This window comes from Carcharhinus amblyrhynchos, chromosome 5, assembly GCF_965287045.1.
Source record: "Carcharhinus amblyrhynchos chromosome 5, sCarAmb.v2.hapA, whole genome shotgun sequence".
Classification (NCBI taxonomy): domain Eukaryota; kingdom Metazoa; phylum Chordata; class Chondrichthyes; order Carcharhiniformes; family Carcharhinidae; genus Carcharhinus; species Carcharhinus amblyrhynchos.
In genome coordinates this window covers 25,176,324-25,200,585 of record NC_137328.1, presented here as the reverse complement: position 1 = coordinate 25,200,585, position 24,262 = coordinate 25,176,324, and the positions used below count along the sequence as shown (strand labels likewise).

The following is a 24,262-nucleotide window of genomic DNA, read 5'->3' as shown; positions in this document are numbered from 1 at the left end:
GACCTGCATGCCATTAGGGAGGGAGTCCCAGGATTTTGAACCAGAGACAGTTCTCTCAATTTTGGCATTAGCCACCAGATGTTAGTATGGAGGACTCTGCAGCATTGACAGGGCTGTTTGTTTTGCCATTGTCTTTTCCAGTGCCTAGGTTGATGGCAGGTGTCAGTCCAGTTTCATTTCTTTGTTGAGACTTTGTACTGATTGATACAATTGAGTGGGTTGCTCGGCCAGTCCGGAGGATAGCTGAGAGTCAACCACATTGCTGAGGGTCGAGAATCACATGCAGGCCAGACCAGGTAAGGATGGCAGATTTCCTTCCCCAAAGAACTCTAGTGAACCAGATGGGTTTTTCTGACAATCAGCAGCGGTTTCATGGACATCAGTAGACTCTTAATTCTAGATATTTTTTATTGAATTCAAATTCCACCAACTGCCAAGGCAGGATTTGAACCCGGGTTCCCAGGACGTTAGCTGAGTTTCTGGACTAATAGTCTGGCAATAGTACCACTAGGCCATCACCTCCCACTTTGGAACCTCAGAGGAAATCAGAGAATGAGAAGGAAACCTACACAGGCATGGGGAGAATATGCAAACTCCAAACAGACAGTTACCCAAAGCTGGAATTAAACCCAGGTCCCTGTAGCTGTGAGGCAGCAGTGCTAACCACTGTGCCACCATGGTACCCAGTCTAGCTTCCCATTTTTCTATGATCTGCTGCCTCTTTGGATGGTTTTAAAAACACTAAAAAGTATCACTTTATAGCAACATGGGTTTCATGTCAATTGATATGCACTCCCGTGACTACATGGTGAAAGCTCTAAACAGATTTCCAAGATTATGTTTCTAGCTATGGCAGAATCTGTTCTTAAATCTGGACTTCCAGTTGGTCTTCAAAATCCCTGGCAACTATTTTTATTTTAGCCCTGTAAGTGTAACCTGCAGGGATCTTTTCTGTACAAATTCACCTGTGAAAAATCTGGTTGCCCTGGAAAATAAACTTTCAAACTCTTTTATTAGTTTGTCCTCAACTGTATTGGCCACCATCAATCATATGAACTTCTTCTTCTAGTTCTGCTCCAAGACCATTCTATGGACTTAATTTTATTATGCAAACTATACAAGCTATTTGCAATTTTATATTTATAACTGCACAATCACTCTTCAATTATCAGAGAGCTGAAATGTCACTTACAAGCTTTGTGAAACTTGTGCTTTACATCTGCAATTGTAAATGAAGGGAGGACCTGTAAAATACGAAACAAGATTCAGCCTTATTTCCTACAAAACTTCTTCATTCTCAGCTTCATTAATATATTCATCTGCTTTCAAAATCTTTTGATGTTTTGGCAGCTGTCAGGGACCTGCCTAATAACAGCGGTAACAAGAATTTAACAAGGCCCGATCGGATGTAATGTGCATAAATAGAAATCTGCCTCGCAACTGCAGTAGTCAGCATTCGAAAGATTAAATTTTCCCAATAAGAGATTAGCAGGCGTCTACCAGAACCAGGTGTAAATTGTCCTATTAGCACAAAACAGCTTTCCTATATGACTGAGAGATCAGTGGACATATACTCATGCTAATATTTGAAGTCACAGATTTTGAAAGCTGAAACATCCAAATACACAGAATGAATAATCAAAGAGGCAAAATGGTTTTATTGCCAGCACCGTGACAAACAGGCAGGCCAGTTCACATCTAACAGCCCAGAGGTCAGTCCACAATTCACAGCCAGGAGACTAAGTCTTAGAGTGAAGGCACTACAGAAATCTTTGTGAAGGGAGTTTAAATATCTTCACTGGACCAGGATAAGACATTTCCCAGACTTGATCATTAACTTTCTATTGTGCGCAAAGGATAAACTGGATTTGATTTACAGATTTATTTAATTTGGATGTTGTTTGGGAAGGAAGAAGTCTTAAGGAGTTCAGGGATTGTAGATATATTTTGGGACAAGGGAGTCGTTGTTCTAATCATTAAAAAAACACACAAAGAACAAAGAAAGTAGGCGGCACAGTGTCTAGCAATGCTGCCTCAGAGCAGGGATCTGGGTTCAATTCCCGGCTTGGATCACTGTCTGTGTGGAGTCTGCATATTTTTCATGACTGTGTGGGTTTCCTTTGCGTGCTCCAGTTTCCTTCCAGAACCCAAAGATGTGCGGGTTAGGTGGATTGACCATGCTTAACTGACTCTTGGGGTCAGGGGGATTAGCTAGAGTAAATGCATGGAGTTATGGGGATCAGGCCTGGGTGGGATTATGGTCAGTGCAGACCCAATGGGTTAAATGACCTCTTTCTGCACTGTAGGATTCTATGATGCTGTAACAAGAAAATTACAACACAGGAACAGGCCCTTCGACCCTCTAAGCCTAACATGCTGCCCATCTGAACTAAAATCGCAAGTACTAAGTAGTCAACTACTTGATTTTCTTAGAGTACTGTAGTTTGTGGGTATTTAGTTTTTCTTCAATTTAATAAACAGTCTTTAATAATTGCTACATGACAACTGAAGTTTCACATGACGTCTGACACCATTTTCAAATCAAACCTGTACGCCTCCCTAACCCGGTTCTTAAGTTGAAACATCCTTGCACATAACATCGTCTGGTTTGTGACCCAACTGGGATTGTTAAATTCATGCTGAGGTAGTGAAAACAGTTCATTTTTGTAGCTGTGACCATCAGCTGTTTTTGGGTGAAGGAATAGCTTCATTCCAGCTCTCACTTGTTACTATGCAACACGTTGGTTCATTCAAAAAATCTTTTACCCTGAGTGTTCCTCCAGGCCCTCCTGCTTTGATGAAATTCTCGATAATTTGACACATTGACTTTTCTAGATGAAGCTGGCTATTCCTACTGTTTGTAGTATTCAGGTTGGTGAGGATTTCAAGGGTTTCAAGGAGCCTCTCAAGCAATTCTGTGTCAAGTGGCTTCCTTTGAATGTAGTGTTCATGGATTCAAAATTGTCATCTCAACAGATAAATTATTATAGCTTTTAATTTTATTGTAGGAATGGAAGTTTTACAAATAACGTTAGTTGGGTGACATATGAAGCTAATAATGAGTGTGATGACTTTATTGAAGGTTAGTGGAAAATCAGATCATATGCCGAAACAGATAACCAGTAACTGTCAAAACTATTAATCACTTCATGATTTGAAATCATATTTTTGCTGAGATATGTAAAGACATTTTGATTTTTACGTGTTCTATCCTTCAGCCTCCACAAACCTCAGCTCATCCAAAGCTAAACTACTGATATCCTATTCTGCAAAGAGTGCCATTAATGCATAACTGCTGTTCTCGCTGATCTACATTTGCTTTGATCCCTCAATGTTTCCACTTTAAAGCTCTCAATGCTCCACTTCTGTTTAAATCACCTCATTTTCTCCCTGTTTCTGCACCATCCAACTCCGCTCCACCACTTCCACCTATCACCCCAATAAATGCCCTGTTCTCACTTCAGACTTTGGCCTTTTTGCACTTCCCAAACACACGGCCATTCTGGTCTGGTCCCACATTTTGGAATTCACCACCTCCTCACTCCTTAACACCTCCTTGAAACCTGCACCTCCAATTAATCTTTTGTCCACATCTCCAAATGTTTCCTTCTTCAGCTCAGTGATTGATATTTTCAATTTAGACCTCGGTGGAAACACCTCAGGATGTTTTTTGATGAACGCAAGTTATTGCTTTGTTGAAATTTATTGTTAGCTCTGAGCCTTTCTGCTCATAACTTTCGTGCAGGAGGCCAGGTGGAGAATAAGGAAAGGCACTGAATACTGAAATAAACCAAGAATGTCAGACGGTTTGCAATAACTCAGTTGGCACAGTGGTTGACACTGCTGCCTCACAGCAACCGGGGACCTGGATTCAATTCTAGCCTCGGGTGACTGTCAGTGTGGAGTCTGCACATTCTTCCCTTGCCTGCGTGGGTTTCCTCTGGGTGCTCCAGTTTCCTCCTACAATCCAAAGATGTGCAGGTTAGGTTGACTGATCATGCAAAATTGTCCCTCAGTGTCAGGGGGATTAGCATGGTGGATGTGCATGGTTATGGAGATAGGGCCTGGATGGAAATGTTTGTTGGTGCATGGTCAATGGGCTGAATGGCCTCCTTCTGCATGTAGTAATTCTATGAACTTGACGCTCTCGTGTTTCCAAGTTCAGTGATATATTTCCTGAAATCACTTGCTACTCAAAATAAATAAAAGTATAAACTGACTTAATCATAGAATCAATACAATGAGGAAGAGGCCATTCAGCCCATCAAGTCTGCATCACTCTCTGACAGACTTAGGCCCATCTTCCCTGCCCTCTTCCGCACACATTTACCATGGCTGATCCCCCTAACTATACACCTTGGAACATTAAGGGGAAATTTAGCATGGCCAACCCACTTAACCTGCACATCCTTGGACTCTGGGAGAAAACCGGAGCACCTGCGGTAAACCCACACAGACATGAGGAGAATGTGCAAACTCCACACAGACAGTCACCCAAGGGTTGAATCGAACACGGGTCCCTGGAGCAGCAGTGATAACCATTGTGCCACCCTGCATGCTATCTGATTTTTAAAAGGGGTCCCAGTTGTGGCCCTGATTTTAAGAACTCCCTTTTCATGGAATTGTTATTCCTCCTGTGACAATAAACTTCTGCCTCTTTATTGAATGTCAGTGACAAATTTCATTTCAAATGTTGCAGCAAAGAATAACCTTCATTTCTTTACGTACTTCCTTTCATCATTATTCATAATTATTCATTCGATGTCCATCCAATGAATATTTCACAAGCTGGACAGGTTTCTCTTCCTCAAATAAAAACATGCCATAATCAAATTAAAATGGACTGACGATGAACTTTGATAAGTAAACAACTAGAGGAATGGGAATTATTAACGATGACTGAACTTCACACTGCCCTATTTAATATTCATTTCCTAGTTTAAAACACCCAGTGGTAGGGGAGAGTTTAGCATTTAATTGCAAAAAAAAACACCTTACTCATCTGCTAGAAACAAGCAGCTTCAGAGCCATTTTGGGATATGATTTTTATTTCCACTTATGTGAGGTGTATTATAGTGTTGTTTCACTTGTGGGAATAAACGCATCAAAACACAGCGCTCAGTGAAGTATTAATCATGCATTATCCTACCTCAGTTCACCCAAAGCAATCTAAATTAATCATGTTTATGAGTCATTCTTGTTCTGCCTGCACCATTAATTACTAATGCTCTGACTAATGATGCTTATGACCAGGTACGAATAAATGATTTTTCCTTTGTCGATTTACAGTGAAGCCATATGTATCATTTTAGTTACTCCAAAAGACTGGAAGCAATTACATGAGTGTGAGAAGTTATTTGTCACTTTCCATTATCAACAATATACATACAGTAGTTTATAAATGCAGATGTGCTTTACAATGTTATCAATCGTACCATGGTAGCTTTACACGTCAATCTTTTGATTATCGCAAATAATGCTAATGCTTTTTCATAAAAAGTTATACTTCCACTGCTTCACTCCCATCTATACACTCCAACTAATGGTAATCCTTTTAACTTAGTTAGATAATTATCAATTATGTGTACGTGGAGTAGAGAAATTCTCATGATGTTCTGATATTATGATAGAAACAAAAATTTGCTTAAACTCAATATTTGCACAAGTTGTACTCCCAGTTTGTGTTCATACAAGTTGATTTTAGATGATCGCTCTACAAACTGTAGCAAGATGATATCTGAAATGCACAATTAAACATATCAGGAAATTATTGGTAGGCGAGGACCCTTTTCTCTTGAAAAGGTTAGATTACGGAGTAACTTAATATAGGTCGGCAAAATTACGGAAGATTTTGATACAGTGGAAACAGAGAAGAGCCTATATTTATACTTGAGATGGGTCAAAGTAAATTCCCAGCTCAGCCCACCCACCTTGGGGAAAGTGTCTGCCAAGGTGAGATTTTCATTGCTGGAGGCTGGGCCTGGGCTGGACTCAAGCCTAGGAAGAAGTGCAGAAGCAGCCATGGGGGCTGCCAGATGTGGAGACAGGCTCATTAAAAGGCTCATCTCGGTACAGAGTAACTATGCCCCATTGAAGGAAGAACAAAAGGCTGCCAGCTTTCACACACTTCTCATTGTCCAAGTATTCCCAATTCTCTATCCATGCCATCTCATACCCCCACCTAGCCCTGCAGGCTTCTCATTCCCCATGCCATGCGCTGCCCTTCCACATACTGCCTATATACCCTCATGCCCCCCTATACCAAGCTCTGCCATTCTACCCATCACCTTAGGGTCCCCCCCATTGCCCATGTGTCAGGCTCTGACATTTCCATGCCAATTGGTCCACTATACATTCTACAATCAAATTGTAAACTAGGATGTCTAAAAACGAGTGAAAAAATGTAGTCATTCAATCACTTTCCCCAGTGCCTGAAAATGTTTTTTTAAATTCATTTATGGGAAAACCAATAAAAATGTTAGGGCGATTCTCTTAGCCTGCTGCGCTGCTCTAGCCTGAGGTCAATAGACATTTATGTTGTCAACTCCTCACCCTCTCCAATTCTATGGTGGACAAGGCAGTAGAATTCCGGCAAAAGGGCTGAATTTTTCTTTTTGTTTTGACTTTGTGTTGTCTTGGGTGAGAAAAGCAGAGAACAGCTCACTGCCGGCATTGGCAAGTTGTTGTGTCATATTTTTAGCTGCTTGAAAAATAAACCTCAGGTGGCAGCCTGACTCTGATTCACTCATCCAACCATCAGCTGTCACCCGCACTCTTCACCAGCTCAGAGACTCACACCTTGGTGAGATAGAGTAGTTGACAGGCTTCCAGCTCACCAACAGTTGAGTATCTCCAGGGATCTAGCTCTTGGAGAGCTGGTGGACACCAGGAGTTTGGCCCTCTCTCCAATGATGTGCTGTTGGACTCAATCGTCTCTCAGCTACTAGATCTGCAAAGGCAGAGTCGGATTAATCAGGAAGTTATGTCCACCACACTTCTCAGATTGCAAGACTGAATGGAGAAGTCCCAATGCCTTTTGCCTGAGGAGATGGTGGCAGCACTCTAAGGCAACTAGGCTAATACGGCAAGGGTGGTGCCCACAATGGAGACTTGGTGCAGGACATGCACTCCATGGCAGCAGATGTTCACTGTATGGCGTAGACCATGAGGCAACCATTAGAGGGCGTGATCTCCATCGTTGAGGACATTAACATCATGGTACAGGCACTTGTGGGAATCTTGAATGAAAGTGCCAGAGGTGACAGGGCTTCTGGACTTCAGTCCAGATGCCCATCTATCCCAAAGAGGAGCTCCGAGACCCCAAGCATCTATAGGAAGGAAGATCAGCTGCTGCATCACCCGATGACTTCTACCCAGGAGGTTCTGGAGATGTCCAACCCCTCTAACTCCCCTCTTCCTGTAACTGAAGCAGCTCTAGCCCCATAGACCAAAGATACCCTTGCAGCTAAAAGCAGGCTGGGGTCCTCCAGGTCTTGGCCCTCCACGGGTCACCCACCAAAGTCATTTGAGACAACAGAATGTGACAGACAGCAGGCTGTTTCCACCTCAGCTCTGGATCCTCGGGATACATTAAACATAATAGCAGGGTTGGGAAGGTTAAGAAGTTGTAGTTACACAATCTGGGCAGGGGTTTTCTTAACCACTTCTATATAGCAAACACTTGTGTCAGTATATCACCTTGCTCTGGTGTTAAACCTAAATTTCTGCACCATTTTCATGCCTGTTCTTATTCCATGGGTCCATAACCTGCCATCTACACAGTGGCACCAATCTTACATTTAAAGACTGGATGCAGACAAATGGTACGGTCTCCATCTCCCGCCTGCAGCTCCCTCACACAGACAGGGCACAGTCATGCAAGTGTCACATTTGTAATGAGGGCTTCTCTTAATGATCATGCCCACCACTTAACCCAGTCACTGGTAAAATCTGATCTCAGCACAAGGAATTCAATACCACACACTTGTGAGAGCCATTCCTCTGGAACCAGTGACAAATTCCTCAGGGGCATCCCTAACTGAGGAAGAGGCTGCATCAGGAGAAATGAGTACATCATACCCTGATATTACACTGGTCACAGGGAGTCTGTGAGCTGCCTTCAGCCAGACAGGAATCAAACATGCACATAAGCTCTTTGATGACCAACGCGTTGTCCTCACTGCAAGTTTTCATCATCCTCCTGCATCATTTGGATGAGGGGCAACTATGCCCTTCCCATGACCGGAGTAATCATAGAAACATTACAGTGCAGAAAGAGGCCATTAGACCCATCAAGTCTGCACCGACCACAATCCATTCAGGCCCTAACCCCGTATACCTACATATTTATCTGCTAATCCCTCTAACCTACTCATCTCAGGACACTAAGGGGCAATTTTAGCACAGCCAATCAACCTAACCTGCACATCTTTGGACTGTGGGGGGAAACTGGAGCGCCTGAAGGAAACAGACATGAGGAGAATGTGTGAACTCCACACAGACAGTGATCCAAGCCAAGAATTGAACCCAGGTCCCTAGGGCTGTGAAGCAGCAGTGCTAGCCACTGTGCTATCGTGCCGTCCACGGTAATTTCAGGGTTGGACTAATGCTGCCACTAATCAGTGAGGAAGGGCAATTTCCTATGAAGTGAATTCTGTGTTTAATCTAGTCCTGGTCATCAGTGAAGTGTAAGACTACTCGGATATCCTGGACTCTCCTCCTCATTTGGGGACTCACCATCACCTGATGACCTTCCTCTCTGTCTCCTCCAGAGGATTCCCCCTCCACATTGTCCTCGATGTCCTCCTCATCAGAGGATATGTGCTGCTCTTCTATCTCCAGCTTCCCAGCTCCTCAGCCCTTTGCCATGCCAGCCTGTGGAGGCATAGCACACAGCAGTGATGTAAGACACTCTCTGGGGGTTGTACTGGTAGGTTCCAGCTGACTGGTCCAGGCACGGGAACCACATCTTCAGGATTCCAATCATCTTCTCTCCCAAAGCATAAGCAGCAGCATGAACCTCATTGTAACATGGCTCTGCTGCACTCAGTGGTCTCCACACAGGCACCATCAGCTAGGTCCTGAGCGGGTACCCATTATCCTCAAGGAGCAAACGCTGTAGCGAATGAGCTCCCTCAAACACCCCCAGGACCTGAGAGCAGCCAAGGATGTAGCTATCATTTATGTCTCCCCTACGCATAACATAACTCCCATAACTGTCTTCCCCCCCTCTAGTGCTCACAGGCCCTCTCTGCCCATGGAACCTATCTGGGATACTTGCAATCTATGTGTCCACCTCTGATATCTGCCTTGGATGTAAGGTCACCAGATTTCCAGTTTGAAAGACATGTTTATGAACCATGAGGTAACATCTGCACATTGCAATGAGGGGCACTTATAGCAGACTGCTTGATGAGGTAATTATAATGTATTACAACGAGTTTCCAGACCTTCCTGAGTATGAACCGCATTAAGCCAATGGCAGAGAGTAGGGCCATTTTCATTGCGAGATTTCGCCAGCGAGATTCGCATTTGTGGTCTCTCGTGAAATCTTACGCTCACATTGCCATTTTCCTCCTCAGCAAACATGGGCACAAAATTCCAGCCAGTTTGTTTCCAGTTGACTGTTCATTTAGTGTGAACAATGGAACAACTAAGTAATTTATAGAAAATCAGTAGAACATATTATTTCAGTAAAATATTAAATGTGAATAACAGCCTAAGTACTTGTATCTTTCACTTTTGCTTGTATGTAATATTGCCAATTAAATTCTGTATGAGGAGTAAAGGCATATAGAGGTATTTTTCTTTATTCATAGGATGTGAGCATCATTGGCAAGATCAGTATGCATTACATGACCCTAAATGCCTTTGAGAAGGTTGTTATGAACCAACTTCCTGAACCACTGTATTCCATGTTGACTATAGTTTATGGTAGCAGAGTGTGATACAGCTGAATGGCTTATTAGGCTCATGAATCATAGAATCATAGAACCCTACAGTGCAGAAAGAGGCCCTTCGGTCCATCAAGTCTGCACCGAACACAATCCCACCCAGGCCCTACACCCCATATACCTATGTATTATACCCACTAATCCCTCTAACCTACGCATCCCTGGACACTAAGGGGTAATTTCTTAGCATGGCCAATCAACCTAACCCACACATCTTTGGACGGTGGGAGGAAACTGGAGTACCCTGAGGAAACTCACGCAGACATGAGGAGAATGTGCAAACTCCACACAGACAATGACCCGAGCCGGGAATTGAACCCAGGGCCCTGGAGCTGTGAAGCAGTAATGCAAATCACTGTGCTACTGCGCCATCGTTGTGGCATTTAGCCAGCTTGGAGAAGAGGTGGGACTGTCCATCTGCCCAGAGGCCAATTGTGCTACTTGTGTCCCCAGTTCAGTGTCTCTTCTAAACCACCATTAGCATTTTATCAGTGGTGGGTGGGTCCTCTACATACAGGGAGACCACCTGCTGAAGTCTGGCGGCCTTCCTGTGGGTTTAGTAGTGACATTCCCATTTATGCACTCTATGGACAAAAGAGGGATCCCCTGAGGCAATTGTCCTGCCTTCACTCACCACTGTGCCGTCCTTTGCTGTGAGATTACATCTCTTGGCTGTGTGCTGTCTCAGAGTAAGACTGAAGGGGACCAACACCATGCCCAGTTGCTCTCATCTTTTAAAAGAATGGGAGACTGATGGCAGCTGATTAGCTTAAAGATGAACATCTGATATCCTGGGGTACCCAAACAGCTGAAACAGGTTTGCCCCTAGTTTTCTGGCCTGACATTGGGGTCTCAATCACTTGGACAAAATCCAACCCATTGTTACATTGGAAAACTGATCATCCAGTTTGCTTGCTGAAGCAGCTCATGAACTGCAGTGAGATGAATGACACACATAATCTTTTTTGACAGTATAGGCCACACAATATCTACAATGAGAGGATTGAAAGAGTCTCCCTGCTCTTCAGTAAATAACGTCAGTGAATCACCCAAAAGGTGAACCTTCATTTTAACACCCATTCTGGATCGCATTGCAGTATCAGCCTGGAGTGTGTGTTCAAATTCTTCTGTGGAATGTATATTTAATATCCTCTGAAGCCTTACCTTGCCACTGTGCCACCATCTCCACTTGCCTGGGTGAGAGAAGCTAGACATCAAACACAACAAATTAGCCCACTTGTCCTGCACCGCACCTATCAGTATAAACATCCACCCCCTCCACCATCAGTGTACTGTTGCCATATAAAAGATGCTCTGCAGCCTTCTGTGACAACACCTTCCAAACCTGCAACCTTTCCCATCTAGCAGGACCAAAGCAGCAGGTACAACATGGGAGCACCACCATCTCCAAATCCTGTTCAAGCCACACATCATCCTGATCTGGAATTGTATCATCATTCCTTCACCGTAGCTGGGTCAAAAGCTTAGGTCTCCCTTCCTAACAGCATTGTCGGTGTAGCTATACATGGACTTCAATGCTTCAAGAAAGTGGCTCACCAACACCTTCTCAAGGGCAATTAGGGATGGCCATAGAGTGCTGGCCTTGTCAGTGACACCCCATGAAATAATTTTAAAAAGATGCTCAAAGATAATTTTCCAAATGACCCGTTCAATTTACTGCAATGATCTTAATACACTTGCTAATACTTGATTAAAGCAGTAGCGACTCAGATTATAACTCAGATTAAGGATATAAACCAAGTCCTTTTTTGATTTTGATTACTGTTAAGAATCCTTAAGTGTAGCTTTATCAGTTTTGTCTCAAAAGATACCTGTCCATTATGCATTGTTAAATAAATTTCCTAAAAAAAGTCTATAAATGTTGGCTAGTGCCTAAGTGCTTCAGCTTTGTACATCAGAGGGTATCTCCTGATAGTTAGGTAAAGCACGTTCATTAGGGTAATGTGATGATTTATACCTTGCATCTAATTCAGATTATATCTAACAAAAGTAACACACATTGGCCCAAATCATCTGTTCTCTGAAACATCAGCTGAATACAGTAAGAAGTCCCACAACACCAGGTTAAAGTCCAAAAGGTTTATTTGGTAGCAAAAGCCACTAGCTACCATACAGATGTGTTGGACTTTAACCTGGTGTTATGAGGCTTCTTACTGTGTTTATCCCAGTCCAACGTCGGCATCTCCACATCATCAGCTGAATGTCAAAGCCCTGAGGAGAAAAGGCAAAACATTCTCTCTCAGGCTGCCATATGTCTTTGGGACTCTCTCCTTGAAAAGGCAGTGGAAGCAAAGTCTATGAATATTTTAAGGCAGAGGTGGATAGATTCTTGGTAAGGAAGGCGGTGAAAGGTTATCAGAAATGGGCAGAGTGCAGGTCTGATGTTACGATCAGATAAGCTATGATCTTATTAAATGGCAGAGCAGGCTTGAGGGGCCAAAGGATACTGCTCCTTGTTTGTATGTTTGTATGACCCTCTTAGAGTCAGAGATTTTGGGCAGTTCACGTTTCCTTACCTGAACAGTTACTCAGGAAATGTAAGATGGAATAAAACCTAGTCTAACCCCTGGATAATTACAGAACTAACGCCCCCAGTGGCACACTGACCCTCAACTATAATCCTGATCCACCCCAACTAATTCTTCTGAGCTCCCTGACCACATGATTACCACTCCCACCATCTGACTACACCTCATTTACCTGCTACCATCCTTACCTATCACCTCATCCACCTGTCACCTAATCCACCCACCATCTAGGCCACCAGCTAACTCACCCACGAGTCCCCTATCCATTTATCCAACTCAGCCACACTATCCACTTACCCACTTACTGTCCCCACCTCATCACCATGCCCATTCATTTCTTCGCCCACTCACCCATTCACTAACATTCAAACTGGAACTTCAAACCTACCAACTGACAGCAAATGTTATGAAAAGCAGGTTATGAACTCTCTTCCCCACAACTCTGTTCCACTAGAACAGAGCTCTCCGAGGGATACCACATTACACATTTCTGGCAAAGCCAGGCTTACAAGGTCTTGGAGGAAATGCAGAAAAGCATCGACTGGCAGGATGTTTGAGCAGAACAGCGGTCCGACAATGATTGCCACTTCTTCAAAGATGTGGGTTTCAGTTTAGACTGGGTTGTCAGAACTCCTCCGATCAAAGCTGAGCAACAGGAGACTGTGTTGTCTTTAAAAAAAATCAAAGTATTTGCGTAAAGAATTATAGCTAGTTTAGAGACATATCTGGGAAGAATCTGATGTCAATAACTTAAAAAAAATGTCTTTTTATTAAAAAATGAAATGCCACCCACGTTCCGGTGAGCAGAACATGTATATGGTGTAAGATTGCCACCTACTGGTGTAGCAGAATTGGAAATATAAGGATCGTCGGATAAGAAACTCAGTTAAAAAATTCAGAGAAATGTCAATCTAGGTGGACAAACATTATCACTTTCAGTAAGTTGTTGATATTCTGTGGTTGTTTAATTGTATTACAGATAGATACCCTACTTGTAAGGATATATGTAGATAAAAAATCTGCTTGTACTTTCTCTTGCCGTCAGTGAAACCATCAAGTTGCATTATCTTTTGTGTTTAAAACTATACCATTCAGCTTAAATTATTGAATTGATGTAAATCTTTTGATTTTGCTTTGGATAAACTTCCCCAATCATTATGCATATAGATCTGAATAGTTCTGAACCTCACCTGTGAAACAGCTTGGAACATTTTAGAACATAGAACATTACAGCGCAGTACAGGCCCTTCGGCCTTCGATATTGCGCTGACCAGTGGAACCAATCTAATGACCCTCTAACCTAAACTATTCCAATGTTATCCATATGCCTATCCACTGACCATTTGAACGCCCTTAAAGTTGGCGAGTCCACAACTGCTGCAGGCAGGGCATTCCACGCCCTTACTATCCTCTGAGTAAAGAACCTACCTCTGACATCCATCCAATAATTACCACCCCTTAATTTAAAGCTATGACCCCTCTTATTAGCCATCACCATCCGAGGAAAAAGGCTGTCACTATCCAACCTATCTAACCCTTTGATCATCTTGTTTGCCTCAATTAGGTCACCTCTTAACCTTCTTCTTTCTAACAAGAATAACCTCAAGTCCCTCAGCCTTTCCTCATAAGACCTTCCAGGCAACATCCTGGTAAACCTCCTCTGCACCCTTTCCAATGCCTCCACATCCTTCTCATAATGCGGCGACCAGAACTGTACGCAATACTCCAAGTGCGGCCGCACCAGAATTTTGTACAGTTGCAACATGACCTCACGGCTCCAAAATTCAATCCCTCTACCAATAAAAGCTAACACACCGTACGCCTTCTTAACAACCTTATCAACCTGGGTGCCAACTTTCAGGGATCTATGCACATGTACACCGAGATCTCTCTGCTCGTCGACACTACCAAGAGTCCTTCCATCAGCCCTATATTCTGTAAACCTGTTACTCTTACCAAGGTGAATCACCTCAAATTTTTCCGAATTAAACTCCATTTGCCACCTCTCAGCCCAGCTCTGCAGCTTATCTATGTCCCTCTGCAAACTGTAACATCCATCCTGACTGTCTACAACTCCTCCGACTTTGGTGTTGTCAGCAAATTTACTAACCCATCCTTCTACACCCTCATCTAGGTCATTTATAAAAATGACAAACAGCAGTGACCCCAAAACAGATCCTTGAGGTACACCACTTGTAACTGAAGTCCAGGTTGAATATTTCCCATCAACCACCACCCTCTGTCTTCTATCATCTAGCCAATGCCTGATCCAAACTGCTAAATCACCCTCAATCCCATGCATCTGCATTTTCTGCAGTAGCTTACCATGGGGAACCTTATCAAACGCTTTGCTAAAATCCATATACACCACGTCAACTGCCTTACCCTTAGCCACCTCTTTGGTCACCTTTTCAAAAAACTCAATAAGGTTTGTGAGGCACGACCTACCCTTCACAAAACCGTGTTGACTGTCCCTAATCAATTTATTTCTCTCTAGATGATTATAAATCCTATCCCTTATAATTCTTTCCAAAACTTTGCCCACAACAGAAGTAAGGCCCACCGGTCTGTAATTCCCAGGATGGTCTCTACTCCCCTTCTTGAACAAGGGGACAACATTTGCTATCCTCCAGTCTTCCGGCACTATCCCTGTAGCCAATGACGAGATGAAGATCAAAGCCAAAGGCTCTGCAATCTCCTCCCTAGCCTCCCAGAGAATCCTACGGTAAATCCCATCCAGCCCAGAGGACTTATCTATTTTCATACCCTCAAGAATTGCTAACACCTTCTCCTTATGTACCTCAATCCCGTCTAGTCCGAAAGCCCGTAAATTTGGCCTGTGAAATATGTTATGTAAATGTATTTTTTTTACTCTTGTATTTATGCAGTGCTTTCAGCATTAAAACTGCTTCAAGTGACTTATAAAGGTATGGACAGAAACCAAACTGTTATAGAACATACAGGAGGCAGAGAGTGTGATAGACACTAGTTATAAGGAGGTTGTCACACCACAGGTTCAGACAGGCAGGTGGGTGACCGCCAGGAGAGGCAGGCAAGTAATTCAGGAGTCTTCTGTGTCCATTCCCCTTTCAAACAGGTGTATCATTTTGGATGAGGGGGATAGCCTGTCAGGGGGAGATACCAGCAGCAGCCAGGCCTGTGATGCCACATTGGTTCTGCTGTAGGACAGGGTCAGGCAAAGAGCAAGCAAGCAATAGTAATAGGGGACTCGCTAGTTAGAGGCACAGACAGGCATTTCTGTGGCCGCAATTGATGGTGTGTTGCCTCTCTGGTGCCAGGGTCAAGGATGTCTCTGAGCAATTGCAGGATATTCTTGTTTGTGATCAGAACTCCCCACTCACCTGACGAAGGAGCAGCGCTCCGAAAGCTAGTGGCGTTTACTACCAAATAAACCTGTTGGACGTTAACCTGGTGTTGTGAGACTTCTTATTGTGTTTACCCGAGTCCAACGCCGGCATTTCCACATCAGAAGTTGTACAAGACGTTGGTAAGGCCACACTTGGAATACTATGTGCAATTCTGGTCACCTTATTATAGAAAGGATATTATTAAACTAGAACGAGCGCAGAAAAGATTTACTAGGATGCTACTAGGACTTGATAGATTGAGTTATAAGGAGAAGCTGGACAGACTGGAACTTTTTTCTCTGGAGCACAGAAGACTGAGAGGTGAACTTATACAGGTCTATAAAATAATGAGGGACACAGATCAACTAGATAATCAATATCTTTTCCCAGAGATAGGGGAATCTAAAAATAGAGGGTATAGGTTTAAGGTAAGAGGGGAGAGATACAAAAGTGTCCAGAGGGGCAGTTTTTTCACACAGAGGGTGGTGAATGTCTGGAACAATCTGCCAGAGGTAGTAGTAGAGGCAGGTACAATTTTGTCTTTTAAAAAACATTTAGATAGTTACATGGGTACGGTTGGTATAGAGGGATGTGGGCCAAATGTGGGCAATTGGGATTAGCTTAGGGGTTTACAAAAAAAAGACAGCATGGACAAGTTGGGCTGAAGGGCCTGTTTCCATGCTGTAACCTCGATGACTCTATGACTTTATAACAGAAATGTTTATGATGTGGCATTCTAATGTGCTCAAGCAATTTCAGACTTTGTTAGGGACAAAAGGTTTTTGATGATAAAGAGAAACTATGGTCTTGCAGCATGAAGTTGTTTAGAGCAACAGTTCCAGTCTTACATGCCCATTATATGATTCCAAAAGTAAACCTGTTGGAGAGAGAGAGCTCCACCCTCTGGAGTGATCACTAACCCCCATTTGTCCCTCAAGTCAGGTGATCCTCCACTGTTGTACGTCTTACAGAAAGAAAACATCACATTCCCAACGCCTCTCCCTCTTTAAATTCCTTATACAATCTTCAAAGTTGATTTACTCGACCCACATTCTAAATAATATTATACACACAAGTTAGATATGTAAATTGATTGCAGTGATTGATCAATGAAGGTATCTTGATGCTTGCATTTAATATAACATGTCTTCTAGTCGGCTTCAACTATGTACAGTTCCAATTATAAGGCTAAAAGGGCAATCTTACTGTCTCGTCCCATTTGTCGATCGGCGTCGCACAGCTGGGTAAGATCATGAGAGAGGTGGAAAAAGTAGGCATCGTGCCTGGTTTCCCACATTTCATGATACTACCGGCACTGTGAAGCCCACACACTCAGCCTCACAACCAGGAAGGGCGCAAGGCTGATTATGATATTTAAATATTACGAATGGGCCCGGGTTGGAAACAATTAACAGCCTCGCCGGGTGAAGTCTTCATGGGCGAGGATCAGGTATGGCCCCCAACGATGGGGACTAGACGTGATTGCCTTGCTGGGGAGACCAGAGGCCATTGATGTACTCTGGATGGTTGGGGACAGTGAGGGACAGTGCTTCTACCTGGGACCCTGTCAGTGTCAGGAGCAGGGTGTAAGTGAGGGGATTAAGAGAAGGTGAGGATCTTTTTTGGGGGGGGAGGGGGCGGAGGGGCAGGAATGTGCAGTGGGAGGTGTCAGGGCAGTAGTTGGTTGGGGAAGAGAGTGATCAAGAAAGAGGCGAGTGATCAGTTGGGAAGGTCAGTTATCGGGGAGGAGGAGTATGATGTCTGCGAGGAGTGAGAGGGCAATAGCTGGGGGGAGAGGTGTGGGGGGAGTAGGGTGAGGGATAGTGACAGATCTCTGAGAGATCAAGACACATGCGCAATAGTGCACCTCACAGTCAGTAGGCTGTCTCCAGGTAAGAATAGACTTTGTCCACTCATCCTACTGGGATGAATCACACTTTCCCTGTAATTTCCTCTTAGTGGCCTAAGATCATGTCTGAGAGTTTGCCCAAAAATTGGGCATGATTTTCTCCCATTTTCACACAGGTTTGGCACTGGGAACTTTTTTGGTAAGATCGTTCCCCTGAGTGTAAATCACCCATTTTTCCAGTGAGGTAACTTGTGGTAGTTTATGGTACTCTGTGTAAAGAAGAGGCTGTTGGGAGCTGGGACATCTATCACTCCTGTCATAGATATCAACCCCACCCTCTCCCAGAGACATTGTCGTCCACTCCTCCATGGACCCCACACCCCTCAAACATCCCCTCTGATCGCTGCCCTACCTGATTGCCACCTACCCCCTGATTGCTGCCTACTCCTCGACCACCACCCACTCCGCGATTATTACTCCACCCATCAGCCTCCACCTCCCAGTGCACAGTTACCCACACTCTGCTTCTACAGACTTCTCCTCCATCAGGTTCTCATATCAGACACCACTCTCCTCTGGCTCTATCCCCTCTGACCTTGCCCCATTAGGCTCTGCCCCTTGGCACTGCCAGGCTGCAAGGCTGGCAGTTCCAGGGCACCAGCCTGGCGTTGCCAAGGTCCCAAGCTGGCTGTGTCAAGCTGACACCACACAAGGGTCATTGCCTAGCCCTCACCCCAACCACGGGGGGGCTTCAGTGGCCTCTGACCCCACTGAAAAGGCCATCGCTGTGTTGTATCGCAATGACGATAGGGCATTGGTGAGGCCGCAGCTGGAGTATTGTGTGCAGTTTTGGTGTTCTCATCTGAGGAAGGGTGTCTTTGCTTTAGGGGGAGTACAGCGAAGATTTATCAGGCTGATTCCCAGCATAGCAGGGCAAGAAATATGAGCAAGGGGCGAAAATGGGGTTCATGCCCAATTTCTCACCTCCCCTGATCCTGCCATCCCTGGGAAGGGCATGTGGCTGATTTAAATATTAATGACATACTATGCATGTTATTAATGAGCCCAGGATGCTATAGTCTGGGTTTACTTACTTTAACGACCTTGCCCGCGAAAAACCTCACTGGCAAGGACCACAGGTGATCCCCACCAATGAGACAAAACTTAATAGCAAAGTAGAAACTGGAAGTAGGAATAGGCTATTCAGCATTTTGAGCTTGGTCCGCCATTCATTTTGATCATGGCTAATCATCAAATTAAATGTCCTGATACCCCCGTCTCCCTATAGTCTGTCGTATGAGGAGAGGCTAAATTGGTTAGGATTATATTCATTGAAGTTTTGAAGAGTGAGAGGGGATCTCATAGAAATGTTGTCTGATTTCAAGAAAAAATAGACGTAACTCTTGGGGCTAAAGGAATCAATGGATATAGGGGGATGGAGAAGGGAGGCCAAATCATTTACTAGTGGGGGGGGGCATGAGGAGGGAGGCCAGATCATTCTCTTGTGAGGACGGGTGGAGGAGCGAGGTCAAATCATTTTCTGGTGGGGGGGTGGGGGGGTGTGAGGAGGGAGGCCCGATCATTCTCTGGTGGGGGCAGGGGGAGGAGGGAGGCCGGATCATTCCCTGGTGGGTAGAAGGGCAAGGGGGATCTGCCACTCTGGGTGACCAGTGTGGGAGAAGGAAGGCAGAGGGTTATGATCGGTCTGGGTTATAGGGTAGAAAAGGCGGACAGTAATGTTATGGATATGGGGCGATGTCTGTGGGGGCATCAATCTTGGCCACTTTATCCACTTTTTGCTGCCCAGGAACAATGTGACAGGGATGCATTTTCTTAAAATATTTTTCACCGCGCATGTGCAGTTCAGAACTCCAATCGGAGCTGTAGCGTTTCGGGCATGATAATGCTGCCCGCAATATGATTCAGACCCGTGATTTTTTTTCAGGCTAAGTGTGTATGGGGCACCCGAGAACAGTTTTCCAAATCGGATCCGAATTGTGCCCAGGTTCAACACTGAGAATCAAAATGGTAAAGTGGGGCCATTAGTTGATCATTTTCTCTGTCAAGCACCTTATTCTACAATACATGTAGGTATCATCATTACAACACAACACAGTGTTATATTTTAAGTTCCTGCGCAATTTCAGTTTGTCACTTGTGAAGGAAATGGTCATGGTACTGTATTTTTAAAGTTAAAGCTTTTTTAAAGTTTATTTGTTAGTCATATGTAAGGCTTACATTAACATTGTAATGAAGTTACTGTGAAATTCCCCTAGTCAGCCTATTTTGGCACCCAACCAGCGCATCTTTCAGGCTGTGGGAGGAAACTGGCGCATTTGGAAGAAAGCCACGCAGACACAGGGAGAACATGCAAACTCCACATAGACAGTCACCCAAGCCAGGAATATGAACCTGGTCCCTGGCGCTTATGAGGCAGCAATGCTAACCACTGTGCCATCATGCCTCCCCAATAAGTATTCCTGATACTTAGGTCATATAAAAAGGTTCCTTTTTCCAGCATTTCTAATCAGCATCATTTCCATTGACTATCATATTGATTCTTGACCATTTGTACCAATGTAACCATTTCAGCAATCTTGTTCTAGTATGTCATCGTAGGTTCCTTCTTGGCTGAATTGTTGCTTTGTCTCATCTCCTTCAGCTGACTGGCTTAATTTACCAATTTATTCCTTTTGTTTTCCAAAGCAACAAATCTTCTGCTTAGACCAGAGTTGTTTTATTTCTTCCAATGCATCAGCTTTCACAATCCACTCAGTTGATCCATTTCTGAGTTTCTATCAAGATGAATCCATCTTTCCCTTCTAACAACATTTGATAATGTTCATTGCCTTCTCATGTCTTGCATGTTCACAGAGAACTGACGTGTTCATTTTTGTTGCAATAAATTCTACTTACGGTTCAACATTTCTTCTTCCTTCTTGTTATATTCATGAGGCAATTCTCTTGAATTGCTAACTTATTCAGCTCTGTGTGTTCTCTCTTTGGGTTTGTCCATTGTTATGTCCTCCACACTCCTCAAACACTGGACAGTTCTTGCCTGTCTACAGAATGCCAATTTCTCCAGCTGATTTGTATATTCCACATGAGTGGTAGCTTGATCTTCAATTGGATCTTTAGAGAATTCCCAGTATGGCTCTGGTGAATGATACTTCTGCTCTAATTCTTGCTTGAAAATTATGGTGGCTCATGTAGTAAATGATGCAGGCTGTTGTACATAAGTGCCATGGATCAAATCCTTAAGGTGTTTCACTCTGAGGCTGTTTTTCCAGCCATGCTCACCCCAAGACCAAAAATTACTACCCAAGGTCAACAGATCTTTCCATGGCCCGCCCCGCCCACTATGATTCCCATGGCGGGGTGGCGGGGGGGGGTGGTGGGGAACGTTCTGCCCTAGCAGTTCCCTCACCCATCATGAAAATGATAGCAAGGAATTCTTTGGCTTTTCTCAAGTTCTAGCTCTGATCTCTGTTGCTGAGTTCTGCTTGTGCTTTTTCTCTTAACCCTTTGTAGCATTTTCATATTTTCATGCTCCGACTCCAGTTCCTTCACTGCTTGCTGGTGAATGTTTCTTACTGGTCTTGATAGAGTTCCCAGCTACTTCGACCTTTCTCATAGTGCGTATTTATTTTTACTTTTCTTTGCTTTGGTATAGCTGGTTCACTTCTCACTTAGATTACAAATTACAAACTTTACCTCATTTTCTATTTACTGTAATTCTCTGTGACCTTTATCCAACGCTTTTATTTTCTGCTTTCTTATTACTTTTCTTTCCTTGGCTTTTATTACATTTAGATTGATTACAGCTTATAGTTCTAGTGTTACATGCTTACTACATGTTTCCAGAAGTAAAACTGCCTGAGAGAGAATTCCACCCTCTGGGGTGATCACTCATTCTCAGTTCCCAATGATCTCTCAGTCAGGGGACCGGAACTGAACTGATGGCCAAGTTCCGCAGATGGCTTCAACCAGGATTTTGGATTCATGTTACACTATCTGTAACCCCCACGACTTGCCTGGGCTTGCAAGATCTCACTAACTGTCCTGGTTGGAGACAATACACATCTCTTTAACCTGTGCTAAACCCTCTCTCCACTTACATTGCCTGTAACTTTAAGACTTGATTACCTGTAAAGACTCACATTCCAACCATTATTTTGTAAATTGAGTTTGTGTCTTTATATGCCCTGTTTGTGAATGGAATTCCCACTCACCTGACGAACGAGCAGTGCTCTGAAAGCTCATGGCTTGTGCTATCAGATAAACCTGTTGGAATTTAACCTGGTGTTGTGAGACATCTTACTGTGTTTACCCCAGTCCAATGCTGGTATCTCCACATCATGCATCAAACAGGAGTTAGATGGATTTTTGATCGACAAGGGAATCAAAAGTTATGGGCAGACAGGAAAGTGGAGTTTTAGCTAAAATCAGATCAACCATGAACTTATCAAATCGAGAAGCAGGCTTGAGGGACTGGATGGCTCTTAACTCTTGTGTTTGTGCAATTCAGACAGTAATGAAGGCATCATTATTGCATTAAAGGTAAAAGGCTGGAAATAGATTTAATTTTCTCATAACACGACCACAATTCAAGAGCTCTCTATCTCATGCATCATTAGAATCATAGAAACCCTACAGTGCAGATGGCCATTTGGCGTATCGAGTTTGCACCGTCAATAATCCCACCCCAGGCCCTATCACTACAACCCCATATATTTACCCAGCTAATCCCTCTAACCTACAGATCCCGGGACACTAAGGGGTAATTTAGCATGGCCAATCAACCTGATACGCGCATCTTTGGACTGTGGGAGGAAACTGGAGCATCCAGAAGAAACCCATGCAGGCATGGGGAGAATGTACAAACTCTACACAAACAGTGACCCAAGCCAGGATTCAAACCTAGGTCCCTGGAGCTGTGAGGCAGCAGGGCTAACCACTGTGCCACCATGTTGTTAGCATAAGGATGTGTGTTATTCTACCTTTATAACTCATATCTTGCAGTTTATTATCAGAAAGTAAAAAATAATGTGGATTGTCATTATGACTTTGCTAAAGCAAGGAATTGCATGTACAAGATTTTCAAAGCTCTTTGATTTTAGGTCCTAATTGCCTGAAACTAATTGGCCTCGCATTTTCTAAAGCTGACGGAGTCAAACTATCTTGAATTTAATGTGACTTCCTCAGCTATCATACATTCTGCAATAATTTTTCACATGGTGTGGAAATGTTTTATTGCACTTATTTGCAGAAATACAAATAGAATTAAGGACTAATGTCAAATAAAGCACAATGAAAAACGGTCAAAAGTTTTCCAGTCATTTTCTGTTGGACTAAAGCAACCCATTTAGCAGTTCAGAGAATATAAATATTATAGCTAAAGCAGTCAATGATGTGACATAATTAGTATCTTCACTTCAGAGGCTGGCTACAGCTCACTTCAATCTGTTATTCATTCCATATTTTGTATTTTACAGAGCTCATGATAAGACAACATCAACTTCTTTATTGCCTTATTCCATTTCCTGAACAGTTATAACTTCATTTCTCATTTATGAAAAGTTGATGCATTTTTCAGGAAGTGAGAGTTCCAAAAATCTTCTGTTGTGGGAATGAATGACGTGCTGCAAAAATTCTGCTTCATATCTTTGTGAATGTCACTTGTTTATTTTAAGTTTTATTATTTACTATTGTATGCTATCCAATCGATATGAATCTGTTGTGGCAGAATTGGATGTTGAAATATTATCAGCATGGAACAAGAAACCCAACTCACTTTATTTTTTTATCCAGTAAACCTTAGTATATTTTTACAGATTTTTAAAAAAATATAAGTATGTCTGGGGAACAAGGAAATGACTGGATGCATAAATCTGAGATTTCGGCCAGAATTCTCCAACTATTCACACCTCACTGCCACTGCCAGTTAAGACGGAGAATTTAGTGCTCCGCCAAATTTCCATTGACTTTAGCAGAACTGGAGGATCCCAGCTGTGGGTGAGGTTGGAAAATCCAGCCCATAAACAGTTACCTGTAATACCTGCTGATCCAGGACCAAATATATGAGAAACCAAACTAAGCAAAAGCTTACTTACAGTCACACAGTCTATAGCCTGAAAAAACAGAGGGTGGGATTTTACAGTCTCACTCATCCCGAAATCGCAAAATTCCACCCAAGGTCAATGGACCTCCCCATGTTCTGCACCTCACCCACTCCAATGCTTGTGGTGGGCAGGGCAGTAAAATTCCAGCCATAATGTTACACTGGGCTGAATTTTCCAAGGAGTCGCAACAACCGCCAGATTTCCATTTTGTTCCTATATACTTACCTTGCAGGGGAGCTCCACATTTCTCAGCTGGACTTTCCAACTGGGCATCTTAAGAAATATGGGGTATAGCATCCCCCTGCTTAGAGTAGAGGCATTGGAGGAATCCAAGTCATGTTCCCATTTCCACATAAGCTGCTATACCCTGGGGAGCTTAAATATCCCAACTATTTTGAGAAGCTAAAGGAGAAGCAAATGT

The 24,262-nt window shown here is 43.5% G+C and overlaps 1 protein-coding gene across 2 annotated transcripts in view; it reads right to left on the bottom strand.

Annotated features, from left to right (window-relative positions):
• LOC145343407 (trans-2,3-enoyl-CoA reductase-like) overlaps positions 1 to 24,262 on the bottom strand; it is a 194,461-nt gene that overhangs the window by 153,546 nt on the left and 16,653 nt on the right. For both annotated transcript variants that reach the window (XM_080189630.1, XM_080189631.1), the window contains exon 2: positions 1,193 to 1,244. In XM_080189630.1, the coding sequence (XP_080045756.1) occupies positions 1,193 to 1,244 (52 nt within the window). The remainder of the gene's footprint in view (positions 1 to 1,192; positions 1,245 to 24,262) is intronic.